The 19,490-nt window shown below is 35.4% G+C and overlaps 2 protein-coding genes across 30 annotated transcripts in view; one reads left to right on the forward strand and one right to left on the reverse strand.

Moving 5' to 3' along the window:
* Positions 1 to 10,385, reverse strand: part of PHYHIPL (phytanoyl-CoA 2-hydroxylase interacting protein like) — a 70,036-nt gene extending 59,651 nt beyond the window's left edge. The window contains exon 1 of one of the 2 annotated variants that reach the window (XM_002756345.6): positions 10,046 to 10,385. In XM_002756345.6, the coding sequence (XP_002756391.1) occupies positions 10,046 to 10,151 (106 nt within the window). In that variant the 5' untranslated portion in view covers positions 10,152 to 10,385. Of the gene's footprint in view, positions 1 to 3,470; positions 3,499 to 10,045 lie in introns of those variants that run through there. The other variant, XM_078345942.1, reaches the window with a different exon arrangement.
* A 133-nt stretch (positions 10,386 to 10,518) lies between these two features.
* LOC128929302 (uncharacterized) overlaps positions 10,519 to 19,490 on the forward strand; it is a 397,062-nt gene continuing 388,090 nt past the window's right edge. For 17 of the 28 annotated variants that reach the window (XR_013524975.1, XR_008475537.2, XR_013524973.1 and 14 more), the window contains exon 1: positions 10,519 to 11,021. The gene's annotated coding sequence lies outside the window, so the exon portion shown is untranslated. The remainder of the gene's footprint in view (positions 11,022 to 19,490) is intronic. The other 11 variants (XR_013524974.1, XR_013524972.1, XR_013524977.1 and 8 more) reach the window with 1 other exon arrangement.

A 19,490-nucleotide genomic window follows, 5' to 3' on the forward strand; every position in this document is an offset into this window, starting at 1 on the left:
AGCAAAATAGTGACATGGTCTCTGACAAGTTATATAATTTTGCTGTAAAACATAGTGACTGAAGTTATTGCAAATCTAACAATTAAATATAATTGGAACAAAGTTATAACCTATGAACACAAGCATACAAAACCGGAGAAAAGCAGTTTAAATTTTGCATTATTGATACTGTAACAAATGTTAAATGAGTGAGCTGTTGTCAAACTGAAAGCATTGGTACATATCTGAAAATGTAGATAATGCAAAAATATTCATCACATATACCTAGTTAGTTCAAATGTTAAGATCATCTAAGACCTTTTCAATTTAACTGAATAACAATATATACAAGTCAGATCTCTACATTTGCTTTTGCACAAGTTTTTTAACTAGATAAATTCAGAAATAGTAATACACAACAGAGAAGAAAATGTTAATGTCTAAATCAATTTTTAACACACCATTAACTAAACTGTCAAAAATGTCGAGACAACTATATTGAGGAAAATAGAACACATAAAAAAAAAATCACAGGAGTGGTAGCACCTGTAAAAGTTGTCTGATTTCATCAAGTAGTAAGTATATACTAATAATGATTAGATATTAAGATATTTAAAAAATAGTTTTGGATAATCACATTTAAACTATCCTTTAGATTGAAGTTGTTGGGGATTTTTTCTGAGCTAATTACAACATTATGAACAGAAAATTTCAAAATTCGTTTTTCATACCAAATTTAGCTGGGTGTCTTGAATCAAGGTATAAATATTCTTCAAAAAACAAATGCTTTCTAAATGCAATTTTTAAAAACTTTAATAAATATCTTTCAAATATAAATAACTTGGAAAAACCAATTTAATTAGCTCATTTTTAAGAAGCTGAAGAAATTTAATTTGACAATACAGTCACAATATTACCAAGCTTATAATGTAAATAAATTTTCAGAAATAAAACTGATTCGTACAGTTAAGATTCATCATGCAAGGAAAATAAATCGGCTGTTTGGAAATTTTAAGAGATCAGCAGAAAAATAATGAGTTTTTAAAATGTTATCAACAAATATCTCAGAATGATATGATACAGAATTTTATCATCAATGAAAAAATGAACTCAACGAATTTATTCTGTCACCCTCAAATGAAACATTTATTCTTTCATGATTCAACATTAAAAAAACTTAATATTTCTCTTTTTGGCCTAGATCAGTTTATTTGAAGAGTATCCTGAGAAGGCTGAATGACTTAAAAAATTACAATTTGCCACTACTTATTTGTATTAACCAAAATATGCTTCATATAATGCAGTAAATGTAAGATACAGAAATATAGTGAATGCTGAAGCTGATATAAAATAGTGACTTTCAAGCATAGCTACTAATTTAAATTCCCACTATACCACTGATTGACTTTATTTTAAAAATGCTGTAAGTATAAAACTACAGGATAATTTTACAATAATGCCACTTTTATTTATTACACAATGTTATATTTTAAAGCAAATGTTTGCTACAAATTAGAAAGTTTGAAATCTAAGATAATAACTCCAAAATCCTAATCATGGGCATAATCTAGCTAGCTGTAACCCGCTTTCAGCTTAATTTTCCACCAGACACACTTCTCTCCTCTGCCAATACTAAATGCTATGCATTCCCAGAATATATGATTTTGTGCCTTTGTTAATTCTCTTATCTCAGCCAGAAATGCCCCTCTCCTACTTCTTCTGGCAAATTTTTATTTTACTTTTAACCCTCAAGAAAATGTTGCTCCTCAGACTCAAGATAGAATTAACCACTTTCTCTTCTATACTCCATTAAAATATTTATAAAAATTATTATAATTATCTACTTAAATATATTGACCCTCGAAATAGTCTTCCTAAATCCTTTAAACCTAAAGTTGGAATGCATGTACAAATAAATAGTAAAAATAGTAAGTAGAACAAAATAAAAGTGAGAATCTTAACTGGCTAAGGGAAGTTCCCGTAAATTAATCATTGAACAAGAACAGAATGGCACTAGCTGTCCTCTAGCTAGTGCTACTTAAAAATGTGGTCTAGCCACAAGCAATAGTCTACAAATTATCAATCTGTGAGACTAAATATAAAAACTAGGATTAAGCATTTAGAAACTTTTAAAGGAATTTAATGGTGAATTGTACTTCTGTAAAATTCATTTATATCATTTTAGTTTCATTTTTCTAGAAATTCTTTAATAGTCTTAATAAGTTTAAACTGTAACACATTGGAAATTCAAAAAAGAAAAATAAGAGGGTCCTTTAGAGACAGGTTGAGATAGACTATGGAAGTCAGAAAGATCAGTATGATCTTGACTCTTTTTTAATGAGTTTGGTTTCAAAGGAAGAATGTATTTACATAAATTTGTATAATATGTATCAATATAACTATACATATTTCTCAAAGTTCACACTATCTGTGACACTTTTTAAAACATATCTATTGATAGAATTATAAGTGTACCTGGAAACAACATGTGCATACATAGCATTTCTTTCTAAACTTATTTATATGAAGGCTAGATTTCAAGTTAAAAAACTAGGGCCTGTTTCTGTCACTGCCTATCAGACACAATGGTATAGGGGGCCACCCAGCTTCGACTGACTCCAAGCAGTGCTACCTTACTGCTTGACAACGTTATTCAGCTCTCTACATCTTTCTGCCTGACCCGCCTAATCGTAAAATCCTGGAAATATATAAAAGCAAGATGAGTACACATTTTTTTTCTCAATTCTTCTGGTAATATTTTTTTATTCCTATCAAGACAGATTAACTTATGTTCTCAATCTTTTGTATTAGGTGTTGGCAAACTTTTTCTATAAAAGGCTGGACAATAAGCATCTTAAGGTTTGTGGGCTATGTAGTCTCTTACAGCTACTCAACCCTATTGTCGTAGCAAAGTAGCCATAGGCAGTATGTAAACAAATGAGTATGGTTGTATTCCAATAAAATTTTACTTATAAAAACAGGTAGCAGGCTTACGGATTTTGCCCAGGGACCATAACATGCGCACCCCTGTTCTACTTCACAGATATAACTCTAAAATGCAGCCGTTAAGGACCTATTGGACCTATTGCATAGTAGATGATCAAAAGCTATATAATTCTTGTTGGCATTTATCATCAGCTTTTAAAATGTTAAAGACTGAGAGATTCACCAATATTCAATTCATGGAAGATGAGACACTTTTTCAAGAAAATCAGTATACTGAAAAACCTTTTATGCCTTGTCTTTGTTGGCATGTCTAGGGTAACTATAAGCCTTTCATACTATTATTAGATAACAACATTCCCACAGTCTATAGAAAACAAAATACATGTCGTCTATTTACACTAGTTGCCACAACCACTACAACAAATGGAGTATATGCAAATCACCACAGAGCAGCCCCCTTTAAATAAGCCACAACATGGCTCAAATAGTCATAATATAACAAAACTAATGAAAATTCCAAGTATGATGTTGTCTGTTCAACTCACATCTGTTGAGCATCTTCAAAATACAGGGCTCTTATTTGCATTTATAACAAACTTGAATTGTAGATTAATTTCATCTTTGAAGTTTAAAATTGGATGCAACCACTTCTTTCCCTCAAAGGGCGAGATACAAAGCATATTAAAGGTCACTCCAAAACCGAAGTTAAATCATAACCTTTCCTTTTTCACTTAATTTCCAGTCTCCCTGGTGGAATATATGTTTCCATGAGCAACTCTTCTCCCCATTCTAGAACTCTATTTCCTAGAACACAAAAATTGGTTTTCTTTTAAGTTTCTAAGGACTCTCTTAATGTTAGATTTGAAACATCTTAATATAAATCAAAAATTCTTTTTGCTTTATACTTATCTTTCTAAAATGTCTCCTAAGATTCCAACAATATCTTCATGGAGGTGGCTCAAAAATCACTATTTCACAATCCTCTCTAAACTATTAATTGGTTGGTTTTATACTGTAATGATTCTCAGAGTATTAGCAGCAGACCTGGAGGAGCTCCTACTGCCTTTGAGGAGTGAGAATAAAGAAAAGAAAAAAAAGCCTAAAAAGAATATGAGTGGGTAATCTTGTGGGGAACCACACTGAAACAATAATGAGAAAGCAGTAATATAATATGATTCTGGTAATACAATATCTATGAAAGAGATATGCCCCTAGAAAAGTGCTTAGGACATATTTTGACATTCACTGACTCCTAAAATCTGAGATGTAAAAGAATTAATGTCATCAGGATGTTTAAATATTATTTTCTTTCTCTTTCTTTTCCCTTTCCTGGAAAGAATCATTCCAATGATTTTTCTGATTTCCCAAACTTAAAATCCTAAAGTTACTCCTGATCACTTTCCATGTTGCTTGAAAATTCAGTCATGAATTCCTCATAATTCTTTTTTGGTTCCTTATATACCATTTCCAGTCACTACCCTTAACATATACAGACTATGCTGAAACTTTCTACTTATTTTTTCTGCTTAGACTGTCCTTCTATACATTTAAGTCTTCTCCAAACACTGATTTTACTTCTCAAATGTCGGTATATAAAATATAGTCTGCTCAAAGGACAGTTTAACTATTGTCCCAAAACTTTGGGAGGCCAAGGCAGGCGAATCACGAGGTCAGGAATTTGAGACCAACCTGGCCAACATGGTTAAACCCTATCTCTACTAAAAACACAAGAATGACTCAGGTGTGGTGGTGGGTGCCTATAATCCTAGGTATGGCTGAGGCAAGAGAATTGCTTGCAACAGGAAGGCAGAGATTGCAGTGAGCTGAGATCGTGCCACTGCATGCAGGCCTATGTGAAAGAAAGAAACGCTGTCTCAAAAGAATAAAATATTTTAAGGTTAAAAAAGGAGGTACAAGTTTTATAGTAAAAATAGAATTTAAATAATAAAAAGGATTCACATACAGAAATTTAACAAATGGAAAATAAGTCCAAGAAAGAGGTACATTCTACAAGGCAAAACTTAAGTGATGCATCTACTAAAGAAGGCGGAGAAGGAAAACCAGAAAGTAGAAGGGTTTATGCTTGCTGCCATGAGTGACAGCTGCTGTTATTATCGAGGTCCAGGATAAAATATAAAAGTAGTCAAGAAAGTATACTCACATATGTTAGAGGAAAAGGCAAGATTGGGCCTAAATGAAGAAGAAATATCAGTGGAGATAAAACGAAGTAACTTGAAAATTGTCTAAATAGTGTTCTATAGAGAGTGAATTTCTGACCGGCCTACCTAGGCAACAAAGTTAAGTTGCCACTGTTAAACTTACAACACATCAGTCGTTCTACCACTGGAGGGAGTCTGGTCACATATCCTTTGATGTGACTTTCACTCTAATAACTTTCTGGTCCTCCCTGGGAATGAATTAGAAACCTAACAAGTATATGAATTGGTTTAACACAATCTGATGGTTTTCAAATTTTTTGTTTCTTTTAGTTTTTATTTTATTTTTGTTTTGTTTCAAACTCACTAATATCTCTATAGTCATATTTGGGTCAAAGAAATTAATCCCCACGCTACATGTCCTAGTACATGTCTATCCTTGGAAAAAGTTAATAAAGAAAAACATTGTAAATTAAGAACAAAGAAGGGCTCTAAGGCAGACACCTACACAAAACAAGCATCAAGGTTACAAAGCACATTAAAAATAGCAAACAGCAGATTTGAACGAGAAACTTAAAACAATTATTAGGTCTAAGGTGATAAAGATATTACTGATAGGATGGTAAAAGAGAAATAAAAGATAATAGTACTATAACTGTGATTTCAAAATTTACTATTTAAAATTCAGAATTTATAGATTCCATTAATGACTCATGAATTTGAAGTGATTTCCTAACTAAATAACATGTAACTGAAATTATGAAAAATAACAACGACCTAGACACTAGCAACAAAATAAAGCTCAAAAAGCAGTGGTTCAACTCAAGAAGTTATGTGGATAATATTCCATTCACAATATTACTCTATATTTTGCATTAATATAAAGACTGGTAATAAAGTCTATGTAAGTAAGGCTTTACTTATTTCAACAATCCCACAGGATTGATATTATTATACCCACTTTACATAACAAAACTTGAGGCTAAAACAAATTAGGTAATTTGTTTAAGATTACATAGCTTTCAAGAGTCAATATTCTAACAAGGTTGTTCTAATCTAAAATGGTAATATCACTATGCTACATCACATGTCAGTGAGATTGACTAATGACTACCTTACATTCTTGTAAAAAAGACTATTAAAGGTTACAGTGATGGGTATTCCTCTTAGATGTCTACTTCAGAAAACGTCATTAAGGATTATCTAAAATCACTGTGCTACTAAGCATTCCTGTCACTTTATATTTCCAAAGTTAAAATTCGTTGAATTCACATGTCAATAGCAAAAATAAGGTCTTAATTGATTTCTAATTTAAAGAAATGTTTAACTCAACATTCAAAGAAGTTTATCTTTTTAAATATGTAAAATCGATAAAATCTTTTATTCCCCTATTTTTTTCCACATATTGTTAGAAACAAAGACAGGGAAATCCGTCAGCTTCTGTGTAATTTCTTTCCAATGTGTTTCCTTGCTGACTACATCATAAACCCTATGGTTTATACCATATCTGGGCAGTCATAAAGTGCTCTACTCATAGAAATAATGTTCGTTAAAGCTATGAAGACTTGAGAGTATATTTAAATGCTTTAAAACAAATTAATTTTGTATTTTCTTCCTTACTATATAACAAAGCTGGAGGGAGCTTAGATACATGTAAGTCAACATGTAGATAGATCTTTCGTGTTCAACAAGGAAGAAAAAGCATATATGTGTGTGTGTATGATTAAAACATGAAAAACACAAGTAATGTAAAATTCTGTGTGTGTGGGGTGGGGGCTGCTTTGTCTCGTCACAGGTCAGTGAATGTCTTAAGTATCGATTGAACTATAAATGGGCTCCCATATTATTAATGCTTCAAAACAAATTGTTTTTTTCCTTCAATTTTTTTGAAAAGTCATAATAAAAGTACATCATGTATGCAACTTGAGTATACTTCAACACAGCAGAAATGGAGAAACAGAAATACTCTACTTGCAATAGCAATAGAAACCCCTAGATCTACAATATTTTTTCAGAGTAACACCTGGGCAAGGACCAGGTACTGACAACCAAAGTACACATGCCTAGGAAAGACCATCCATGAGGTAGTCTGTGTGTGTGTGTGTGTGTGTGTAATAACTGTCTTGCTTAATTAAAAATCCAATTGTATGACCATGTGGAATCTAATCCATATTCTTCAGAAACTATTAAATATTTTTAGAAACTGTGAAAAAAATGAATTACTGCTGATAATGTAATCATCAGTTCATAGGAAAATAGGCAAGTAACAGACAAAAACAAAAAAAAGACCCAAGGAAACATAAGAGATATACAATTATGTTCAGCAGCAGGCATAGCTCTTGGTTGATACAGTATGAAAACATTATAAAATTAAAAATATCTGAGTGAAGAAGGTAAAAGAAAATGTACATTTAACAACCATGCTATACTTTCCTTTATTTTATTCCACTTCCAAAGAATTAATGTTTCTCTTATTTTTCATCAACAAATTAACAGTAGATTAAAATAAAGTGAGAAAAGAGCAAACTAAACAAATATAGTCTATCATAAATTATGAAATATAGCTCTTATTAGGTACTTAAATAGATCTTCTGTCCCATATTCTGCCACATCCTTTTCTATGTTACGTGTTTATAGAAGTAAAATAATGACACTTCAGAGGAAAGAAAGTGAAAGAAGGGAAGCAAAGGGAGTAAAAAGCATCTAGCTGAAAATTTCTCAATATAAAATGATGCTAAGTAAAGTCTGATTGACAAATTTAATGCAACATTTTATACACTGTTCTATCAAAAACAAACAACATTATCTCCCCTAAATTATTCCTATGAAGCCAAGTTAATATTTTTGGAATTGACATGTAAGATAGGAAAACAAAATAAGCATTTAACAACATCTCTTAAAAAAAACTTTCCAAATTTTATACATCTTCTAGTAGAAGTTAGCTCTTTGTATTTGTTGGTATATGCTGTTTTATAAAATAAAACCCTATTTAATTAGTCTATGTTAAATTACTTGGAAGTCTGCAAATAGAAATTTTCATAGATATTAGTGCCAGCACCCTCCCCAAAATTAAATGTTACATAATTTGTTTATTTTGTGGGATTCCTAATTTGAAAAGAAACAACTAAAAAATATTATCAGAATAAAATAGCTACTCCTCTAGGAGATCATAGTAAATATAACATTAATTTTCACACTCTATTAACTCTGTGAACTTCATAAAAAAGTTATAATTTTCCCTAATATCTTTGAAAGACATGGTAAATGCAGTTTTAAGCATTCAGATTACCAAGTTCTGAGAGCAACAATTAATGCATAGCTCCAATAAGGACAAGAATGAGCTTTTGATATATCATTGCAATAAATAAAAATGAAGTCTACTTTTATTAGTCTTGTTTTTCTCTCAAACCAATCTAAGAAAATAAAAATATTTACAATTTACAATGGTTACATTATAAAAAGTCATTTCATAAAAGTATAAACTAAAATCCAAATGATTTTCCATGTTATTAAAAATCTTTATAATCTAATGCAAGCTTACATATGAAATACCAAAACGATAAAATTTTTTAGATACCATAAATATGTGCACTTACTACCATGGTGACTAAAACAGTCTAAGAATAAAGGAAATACAAACTGCCTTTGCAAGTGTATGTATTTATTCACATACTACACCTGTTTCAGAAATTAAAGTGGCTCTGGTTTCAAAAAGTTTGAATTCTGGTTTCAGAATTATTAAATACAAATTTTTATTAATAAATATAAAAATAAATTCGATGCTCATTTGATATAAACATGCTGAGTAGCAATGTTTACCCGCGTTATTACCATTTAAATTATTTTTGAAACAAGACCTCTGCTCCCTATTTGGATTACTCTAATAAGTTTTATGACCTTATTGTGAGTGTATTAGTATCTGTACATAACTTTGGTTCAAAAATGCTTTGCAGTCATTACCTACATATACAGTTAATTTCTTTTACAGTCAAAAAGTATTCGGGGCTCTCTTGACAACATGTACACTGTGTTTCCTTTGTCAGATGTAGAATTTTACAATTATTAGGCCAACCAATTACTAATAAGACGATTTCTTTACAAATGAAGTTTTATTTCACATTACTGATATAGCAGACTCTAACTAGTCCAACTAACCCAGAAGCACTGTAACTAACCACACTGCACAGAGCACTAGCTTATGTATTCAACGCTCAGACCTGTGTTCAATCAATTTCCTCCTTCAGAAGCCTGCCAACTTTAACAACAGAATAAACGATATCATATCAACACGCAATTGTACATACTGGCCACATAGTCTGAATCACAGCACATACATTAGGTCAAACAGATTTTCGACAGTCTGAATCAGAGCCCAGAAAACACGAAGGTTGTGTCTGTCCTTGGTGCTGAAATGCACTGTTTTTCTGCTCCCTCAATGAAAAACCGTCATCCTAATCCCAATCTGAGAGGCTAAAAAGACTAGTTAATTTGGGGAGTCTGACGATGCGAGGTTTAAGAAAGAAAATGATAAGTTTCTGGAGGAGAATAGTAACTTGTGTGTGTGTGTTGGAGGAAGGGGGTTGCTAGAAACATCCCGAGGGCATTTCCCCTTCAGTGCCCGGAGACCCAGGAAATCCGGACTGCGGCAAAGATCGGAAACGCCTCGTCGGGGCAGGAGCCGCGACGGGAACGTTGCCCTCGCCCGGGTCAGGCGGTGAGGGCGGGGAAGGGCGCCACGGTGGTGGACGGCTACTTTCCGCCCTAAGGCGTGAGCCCTGGGGTCCTTTTGTTTCTGGGGTGAGGGGAGGACGGTGGGCGGAGGGTAACCAACATCTGCATTTATTTCCACAGAGGGGACAACAAAAGACCCTGTCGCCCTGGCAAGCGGCGTCGGCAGAGCCAGAGTAGCCCCGGCGCCTCGGGGTGGACTCGGTCCCTTCCCTCGCGGTCTCGGCCGCTCTTACCGTCCCGGTCGCATAGCTGAATGGCCTCCAGGCTGAGGTTTTTGATCACCTCCTCACAGGGGCTGGTGGGGCTGTTGAGGGCATGATCCAGGCGCGGTACCTCCATTTTTCCAACCCCCTTCTCAAGCCCGCCTGCTTCGTATCCAGGCTCTCTTTGCCGGCCCGGTGGGCAAGAAGGGCGGGAAAGGGAGGGGGAGTGGCAGAAGGAGGGAAGGACGCCTGGGACGCGGTGATGCAGCGCCGGGGCTGAGGCACGGGTCTGGAGAGCCGCCGCGAAGGCGACGGCTGTGGCAGGAGCTCCGGGGAGTGTGCGGCTTTGAGAGACCGAGCAGGAAACGGCGCGAGGACTGGAGGCGCGCGCTCCCGGCGGGGAGGGGACGCAGCGCGCGGGGAACGTGAGGAAGAGGGCACGACGCGCGCGCACGCGCGCGGGAGGACGCGCCCACCTGCTGGCGCGCGGCGGTCCCTCCCCCGCCCTTCTGCGCGCACGCGCCCCCACCTGCCCTCGAGCCACGGCCGAGGCAACCTCGCGCGTGACGCGTCGGGCGACTGAGCCCGTGAGAACTGCTGCGGGAGCTGTACGCAGCGCGGCTGCCTCGCCCTCCTTCCTGATGGTGGCGACTTAGTGTCTTCTGTTTGTTCTCGGTGTCTGGCTAAGCCCGAGTTGGCCCTGAGGGGTCTGCACGAGGAGGCGAGGGCGAGCAGGTTAGTTATTTTTCAAGAACAGGAAAATAAGGGCCCAGACTCTTTGGACTTTTTGTATGGTATTGGGGTGTGGGACCCACCTTCTCCCCTGAAAATCCTGGGATACTCGCTGCCCGCACCCTGTGGGCTCTGCCAGACATTCCTCGGAAACAGCTGCGTCTGTGGGAGAAATCAGCGGATTACCTGAGGCGTAGAGGGGTTTGGAGACAGCCTTTTGCCGTCCCTCGACCCTGAAGCGGGGCAAACGTGGGAACTCCTTACTGCCAGAAAGGTGAGGGAATGAGGAGATGCAGCAAGCCTGCTGAAAAGGCGGCAGACATGCTGCGGGGCCAACAGCCACCGGACCAATAGCTAGTAGCCTACCTTCACCCTGTAGCTTCATTCATTCATGCATTTAGCGAATAAGTATTCAGTGCTCACCCTGTGCCATTGTTCTGGGCGCTAATGAAGGGAGGATAAACAGCACCAACTCCCACGGATTTGGAAGGAATCTTTGCTACAATAGATAATGAAGATTGACTTGGGCTTCCTCAGTTACCCTAAACTTGTATCCCCGCTGCTTTTAAGTGCATTTAAGATTCTGCAGTGCGCTTAGTGGATGTGCAGACATTTTAAAAATAAAATAGAGGTCACAGCCCATGGACCTCTGTTCCCATTTGCTTCTTTGGAATAGTATTTAGTTTTGTTGCTATCTCGGGATCAAAACATAGTGTCCCCTTTTCTTAATGTGCTTGTAAATTAATATAAGTTCACTTTTATTGATTTTTCAGTTTCAAACATAAATGTTAATCAAGAAGTAACAGCTTACCCTTACATGGCTGTATGCTACCCTTTCTAGTCACATCCATTTAGCCATAACATGATGAGGTCTGGTTAATTGAAGCTTCCGTAAATGAAAGGACCAGCTTAAAGTAAAATAAGCCTGTGAAAAATCTTGACATAACTGAAGTTTCATAATTTGGTGAAAGGTAATTAGGTATCCTAAAGTGAAAAGTCTTCATTATGAACTTAGGTATTAATGAAGATGGATGTTTTTGAAGTTTGAAAGAATTCTTGTTTAAAGGTAAGGGTGTCCCCAAGGAGAGGGTAAATTATTACCTGTCAAGGGATATGACAAGAGAGTACTTGTGAATTTTCTGTGTTCGAAAGTCTGGCTCTATAAAGGACTAGAAATTGATATTGTAAGCCCAACAGTGCATTCATCTTTCAGAGCAGTCTCAAATTTCTAAATATCAAAAAAGAAACTGTGTAAACTAGAATAACAATTTACTGATTTAAAAGTAAGAAATATGCATTTAATTAAAACTCATACAAATATTTATTAAGTACCTATATCCAGGACACTGTGCTCTGTGTTGGAAATTTGGAGTTCAAATTTATCAAGAAAGATAGTTATTAAAAAAGTAAAAGTAGGATAGGAGTTAAGAAAGAGGAAGTATGTAAGCTTGGAGAAACACGCACAGGGAGTATAACTTAGACTCAATGGTCAGGAAGACCTCTAAAATGATTTTATCTGCAGGGAATGAGAAATTATTAAAAGACTTTAAATAGGAAATTAGCATGATCAGATTTGTCAGCTAGAATATTTGTGTCATCAGAAAGGGTAATGTTTTGAGAAGTATTAATGTCACTTTCTGGGTATACCACCTATTCAATCCAAGGCACCTTTCTGTTGAGTATTTGAATTCTTATAGAAAAAATATGAAAGAAATATTTACCATTTACCTTTCAGTATTCAATATAGGATTTTTTAATCAAGTTGTTAGGCTTCAAATCCAGGCATTGTCAAGAAGTAAAATGCAAATTTGTTTATGGTTCAACATATCAAGGCTAGGCCTGGTGGACCAAATGATAGAGTTTCTCCCATAGTGAAGACAAGATATCTTAGTTCACTGTAAAGGGTTTGACCAGAGATTGATACGAGGAAGGTGGTGGCTATGAAGTAAAGTAAAGTTGAAGAAAATCCTATTCTCTTTGGCTCAGAGAATTATGGGAAAGGGGTAGAAAAGCTCAAGAAAGGCAACCAGAAACATTTTTACTCATTCCCACCCTGAAGATGTAGAGTAAGAGGTTGTGGCTTTAGAAATACCCAGATTGATGTAGGAAAACTCAAGGACAGAGAAATTACTTTCCCAGTTCTCAGATACCTGGGAAGGTATCAGACTGAGCAGAAACCACATTCTAGTAACCTTGAACAGGGCAGAGACAGGTTAATTGTTGACTTTTCAGAGTGCTCTAAGTTCCTGTGTACTATTGAAATTCAGAAAACAATACCCATCTCCTCACAAAGAAGACCTCAGAAGTAAAAGTTTTTCCTCTCATCTTCTGACCTCCAGCTTCTCAGTCTAATTTTCCCCTGAGACTAGCTATAAGAAACTAGAATCCCTGTTCCCCAAGGTGGGTTATAGAAACCACGACTCCCTTTTCTTCAAAGCCAGCCGTAAAATCCAAAAATATTACTCTAACTTTTCTTCTGCTTTTCTGTGTAAAAACTGGCCATAAAGAAATTATCTTATCTACCTTGTTTAGCTGAAGGTCATAAGATCCCCATTCCAGAGAGGTCCCTGCCACACATAGTCAAAAGGAAGAAGTGCATGCTCAGAGAGGTCAAGAAGAATCTAGATAGGCAGGCCTTTCTGGGTTTTCCCACTCAGTCCATTAGTATTAGGTCATATCTCTTTTGTCCAGTCATATTTCTTCATGACTGTTCATACCTTGTTGAACCTAAGTATTAAAATGGACAACTTTCCCTGTATCTTTGGGTCTTCATTTTGAAGACCCCCCCGGTGTTGAAAATGTGGTGTTACAAATTTCTTTGATCTATGTGAAATTTGATGCTTTTTCTCTTATTAATCTGCCACTTATCAGTGATTTTTAGCTAACCTTCAGAGGGCTAAAGGGAAGTGTTCCCTTGGCTCCAAGAGTACTCAGAAGGTGGGTGAGTTGAGAGCTATCCAATCTTCCCTGAAGTTTTCTGTTAAAAGAGCAAGGTAACCTTTCAGTTAAGCAAAGACTATGGAGTAGCCCTTCTAGACCAGGGATGTCTAAAGTACCAAAGAGATGAGACATGTTAGTCAGAGGTGGCCACTAGGCCCTGACCAAACTAAGAAAGGACAGACCATGAGTTTCTCTAGCTACCAACTTCAAGTGAAAGAGCAGAAGCAGCTAGACATACAAGGCCTCCTCTGGCCTCAGAGACCAGAGGAGGCAGAAGGAACCGTTCAAACCTAATGACCCTTTGTCCCAATGCCTCAAGTAATGGTATCTAGGGCTATCTGATATTCCCAGATACTACCTAAGATAGGATGTAGGGGAAAAGATAAAAATCTTAGAGACTTGAGGGTCTTAACCTAATGAACCTGAACTTTCAGGAACTGCTTAAAATACTGAATGAATCCAGGTGTCTGGGTTAGAATAAAAATATTTTATTTGTCCTCTCCTATTTGTCAGTGACTGAGATTTCATGAAGATGATCAAATAAGTTTAAACAAAATGAAAATTCTACCATTTTTGATACCTAATCGTTAGCTTGAGATGTCTGCTATTACAATCAAAATCCTGTAAGTCATTCAAGCTCCAACTCATATGTTACATTCTCTTGAAATGATTCCCTCTGTCAAAAACCTTTATGTTGTATTTCTAAGGGGCTTTATTTATAGTTCTCTTACAGACATCACGTTATGATTTATAAATTATTAATGTACATGAAGAATCAGACTCATATTTTAGGACCTTAAATATATCTTATCTAATACCTTATCCAGTGGCCAAGCCCTTGATGAGAAGTTAATTATCTCCTAATAAATATTAAATTAAAATCCCCATGAAGAAATCCAAAGTCTTCCTCATTCTGAGCCCAAGCATGTCTCCTATAAGAGCTACAAAGGCCTTAATTTTCCCATTTGTTCATAATACAAAATAATAATCCTTCCTATTATCCATATATATTCAATTATCTGCCTAAATACTCTTAGTTCTTGCAAACGTCTGTGACATCACATTGTTTTGAGTCCCTCTGTCACTCTGCACACTCTTCTAGATAGCTCCAATTTTTCTGAGTCCATAGATAAACACACAAGGTGTGGAAATATAATAAGAATATAAACGAAAACACAGTGGACTAACACCATCTTTGTTGTATGTGCCAGACATCTTGTAATGCAGCCCAGGAGCACATTAGTTTTTTTGACAGTAATATCGCTCTGCTCACACATTCTGAGCTTGCAAACACATAAAAATCCTATACCTCTTCCATGAACATTTCTTATTTCTCTGTGATATTGTAAACTTTAAGCACATATTATAGTATCTGCAAAGAGAAGATGCTTAGGAAAATTTGCTGAATTATTTTAGTGAACTTCCATACTTTGAATGTATTTAGTTATATTGTTAGTTACATTGCTTCAGCTGGCCTAGGATTTTATCAAAGTAGGCCACATAGTCCTTTTGGTAGTCTAGTGCATAGGTCCATCTTATTCATGTAAATGTCCCAGAACTCCAAGCACAACCAAGGATTTTATGACTAAGCAGAGGGTGCCAAGAATCAAAACCAGATAGAAACAAACTCCACAAAATGCATAATAAATGAGTGCTTATTTTCTCTCATAACACTATGGAAAGTTTTCCTAAGCTCTATTATAAATGGCATGGCAAAGGAAACCTCATAATTGACAGAAACACTGTTGAAAGCAATTCAAATATTTTAAATTGTTTGTCTTCACTCAAGTAGTGTTGAGACTTGTGATGATCAAGTAACATAATGCATATAAAAGTATTATTATGAACTGTAAAACACCCCAAAAATTCAGGATATTGTTACTGTAGGACACCAAAACTCCATTAAGAAAGGACATTTGGTCAGTTTTGCAGTACAAATTTATGGAAATATTTTTATTACTTTTTCAAAACTGAGAACTTTTTTATTTAGAGTATGGTTTAATGTGTTGAGGCTTTTAAAACACAAAGATGGTTAACATACACAAATCAATAAATGTGATGTAGCATATTAACAGACTACAGGACAAAAACCATATGATCATGTTAGTAAATGCAGAAAAAGAATTCAACAGTTATTTAACATCCTTTCCTGATGAAAACTGTCAACAAATTAGGCATTGAAGGAATACACCTCAACACAATAAGACCATATATGGCAAGCCCATAGCTAATATCATGCTTATGGTGAAAAATTGAAAGCTTCTCCTCTAAGATCAGGAACAAAATAAGAATGCCCATTCTCACCATTTATATTCAACATATTACTGGAAATCCTAGCCAGAGCAATTAGGCAAGAAAATGAAAAAAGGCATGCAAATAGGAAATGAAGAAAAATTATCTCTGTTTACAGATGATATGATCTTAGAAAGATCCTAAGGATTCCACCAAAAAATCTCTTAGAACTAACAGATTGTTAAGTTGTAGGATACAATAATAGCATACAAAAATCAGTGTATTTTTATACAACAGCAACAAAACAACAAACTATTTGAAATGAAGAAAACAATTCCATTTACAATAGCATCAAAAGAATATAATACCTAAAACCAATGTTATGAAAGATCTGTACAATGAAAACTATAAAATATTGATGAAAGAAATTATAGAATATGCAAGTAAATGGAAATATATCTCACCTTGATAGATTAGAAAGATTAATAGTGTTAAAATATCCACACTGCGCCAAGCAACCTACAGACTTAGTGCAATCTGTCAAAATTCCAAGGGCATTTCACAGAAATAGAAAAATAATCCTAAAATTTATATGAAACTACAAAATAAAAACTGAAAAGCTAAAGCAGTCTTGGGAAAAAACAAAGCCACAGGTATCACACTTCCTGATTTCAAACTATATTACAAAGTTATAGTAATTAAAGCAGCTTGTTACTAGCATTAAATGGAGACATGGATCAGTGGAACAAAATAGCCCAAAAATAAATCCATGTGTTTAGTCAACTGATTTTTGACAAAGGTGCCAAGAACACACAATGAGGAAAGGACAGTTTCTTCAATAAATGATGTTGGGGTAACTGGATATCCACATGTAGAAAAATGAAATTAGACCTTCATTTCACACCATATAAAAACCAACTAAAATGGATTAAATACTTAAATATCGAAACTATAAAACTAATAGGAGGAAACAGGGGAAAGATGACACTGATAATTTGGGATTGGAGGGGACATAAACCCAAAGGCACAAACAGCAAAAGCAAACATAGACAAATGGAATTACATCAAACTAAAAAGCTTCTGTAGAGCCAAGAAAACAGTCAACAGAATGAAGAGACAACCTATGGAATGGGGAAAAATTCTTTTCAGACCATACGTTCATAGGGGCTAATATCCAAAATATACAACAAACACAAGCAACTCAATTGGAAACAGCCCTGATTTAGGAAAACAGCCCAATTTAAATAGACATTTATCAAAAGAAGATGTACACATGATCAACAGGTATATTAAAAATGCACAAAAGAATTCTCAGAAATCTAAATTAAAACCATAATAAAATATTCCCTCACACCTGTTAAGAGAGCTATTAATTAACAAGACAAAAAATAACGAGTGTTGGAGAGGATATGGAACAAAGAAAATCCTTGCACATTGTTGGTGGGAAGGCGAATTAGTATAGTTGTTATAAAAACTGGTATGAAGCTTCCTCCAAAAATTAAAAATAGAACTACCATATGATCCAGCAATTCCTTTGTTGGGTATATACCCAAAGTTATATCCTAAATATATGTAATTTTTATCAGTCATAAAATATTTTTAAAAACTTAAAATGATCCCACCCTCACTTTCCTGGGAGGAAAAATGAAAGCAGCATGAAGTTTCTCATTTGTTCTTAGCTCAGTAGGTTCCGGTAAAACTTGCAACTTCGTCCCTCATCTGTGCTCCCCATTCAGTGCCTGTGGACTGTTGGATAGACTTAGCTTCCTATTTCTCTCCCCTCTAGCTTGAGTCTTTCTCTTTCTCCGGACTCTCTTTTGTCTTTACACATTGACAAATCTCCTTGATTTTAAAAACTGTCTTACTTGAACCAAACAGTTATTGTCTAACTTATCTAATGTATGGAAGGGGCCCATTATAAAATGTGAAGTGCGATAAATGTATTGTTCCTTGCTTCCATTTACTTATCCTCCTACAACTTATCACCAATTTTCAGCACTCTGATTACTCTTCAAATGCCATTTGGATTTGGTAAGATTTTCATATCAGCAAATGAAAAGGCCTTTTATCATCTGCATCCTCTTTGATATTTTAGCAGCTTATTTCTGCTGAACTTCTGTGGTGCTGAACTCTACTGGATCTCTTCTGACATGTGTGTTTACTGTTTATCAACTCTAGCTTCTATGCTACCCCCTTGAGTGTAGGTGTTCTTTAAAGTTCAACCTTCGACATTATGTTCTTTTCTGTTTAAAACTATTTCCTCTGAGAATTCATGCAATCTCATGAATTTTAATCTCAATGTTTAAATTTTCACCTTTACTGTTGGATTCCTATCTTTAGTCCCTAACTCTAAACAAAAGCCACTGCCCTATTTCTGACTGTCTAATGAAAATTTTTATTTACATTCCCATAATCATTTCCAATTAATCAATTACTCCCCAAAACTAATTTCTTTTTCTAATTTTCCTCATTATAGTTACTGGAAGCAGTATCTTCTTAGTCACTTTATATTACTCAACTTTCTGATTTTCTCTTTTTCTCTTTAAATCAAACTATATAAAAATCATTGCAATTTTGTAATATTTCTTGGCCTTGTGCCTTTTTCTGAATTATTATTAGTACTACTGCCATATTCTCATTATTTTGACCACATTATTGAAATTGCCATATAGTCTTCGTCTTTTTATGCTGTTTCTAAGACCAACCCACTAAAACACCTTGTTAATCAGAACTTGCTTAATAAGCTACAATAGCTCTCTATTTGTATTCCATAGTTAATGCTAAGCTACTGAAGCTTTTAAGGCAGGTATGTGACAATTACAGTTATATGAAGATTAATCTGCCTATGTCTCATAGAGTGAGTATAATTGAATAAAGACTGGAGTTTAGGGGAGATGATTATTATTCCAGCAAGAAACTATAAGATTGTAGACCAGGACAATATAATTGGGTTTGGAAAGAAAACAATGGATTTGAGAGCGTGATGGTATGCTATTGTGTTTCTGAGATTTAAAAAAAGAAATCACAAACATTAGAGGTCCTTCTATTTTTTTGATATTTTTAAAGATTAAATTGTCATAATACTGGCATGTATATACTATAAATATTAATATTGTACAGCATCATGTGACACATGAAGAAAAACATATTGTGTAGACTTTCCCAGTGTTTAAAACCCAGTTCTTAGTTTCCAGTTTTACACGGATTATCCTTAAGAAAGACAGCAACAACTTTAGTTGTTGCTATTTTATGTTTGTGAATAAACAAAGCTAAATGAAAAATGGCTCTCAAAGTAGCCTGTCTGGGAATATTTCTGCTGACAGTAGTCACACTTTGAAAGGAGTTAATGTTGAGGGGGCTGGGGGAAAGAAACCTTGGGACAGATGGAGAAGAGAGAACCTCTCTAAGTCAACCACTCTGGGAGTTTTTTTCTTCTTCTCCTCTCTGGTCCTGCCCCTCCTATTCACTGTAATTGGAGTATAGCATTCTCTGACTCTGTTCAAGTGCACACAGCCCTCCCTACGTTCTGTATCAGGGAATCTTGAAAATAAACTGTATACAATGAGCACAG

Source organism: Callithrix jacchus, chromosome 12, assembly GCF_049354715.1.
Source record: "Callithrix jacchus isolate 240 chromosome 12, calJac240_pri, whole genome shotgun sequence".
NCBI classification, from domain to species: Eukaryota; Metazoa; Chordata; class Mammalia; order Primates; family Cebidae; genus Callithrix; species Callithrix jacchus.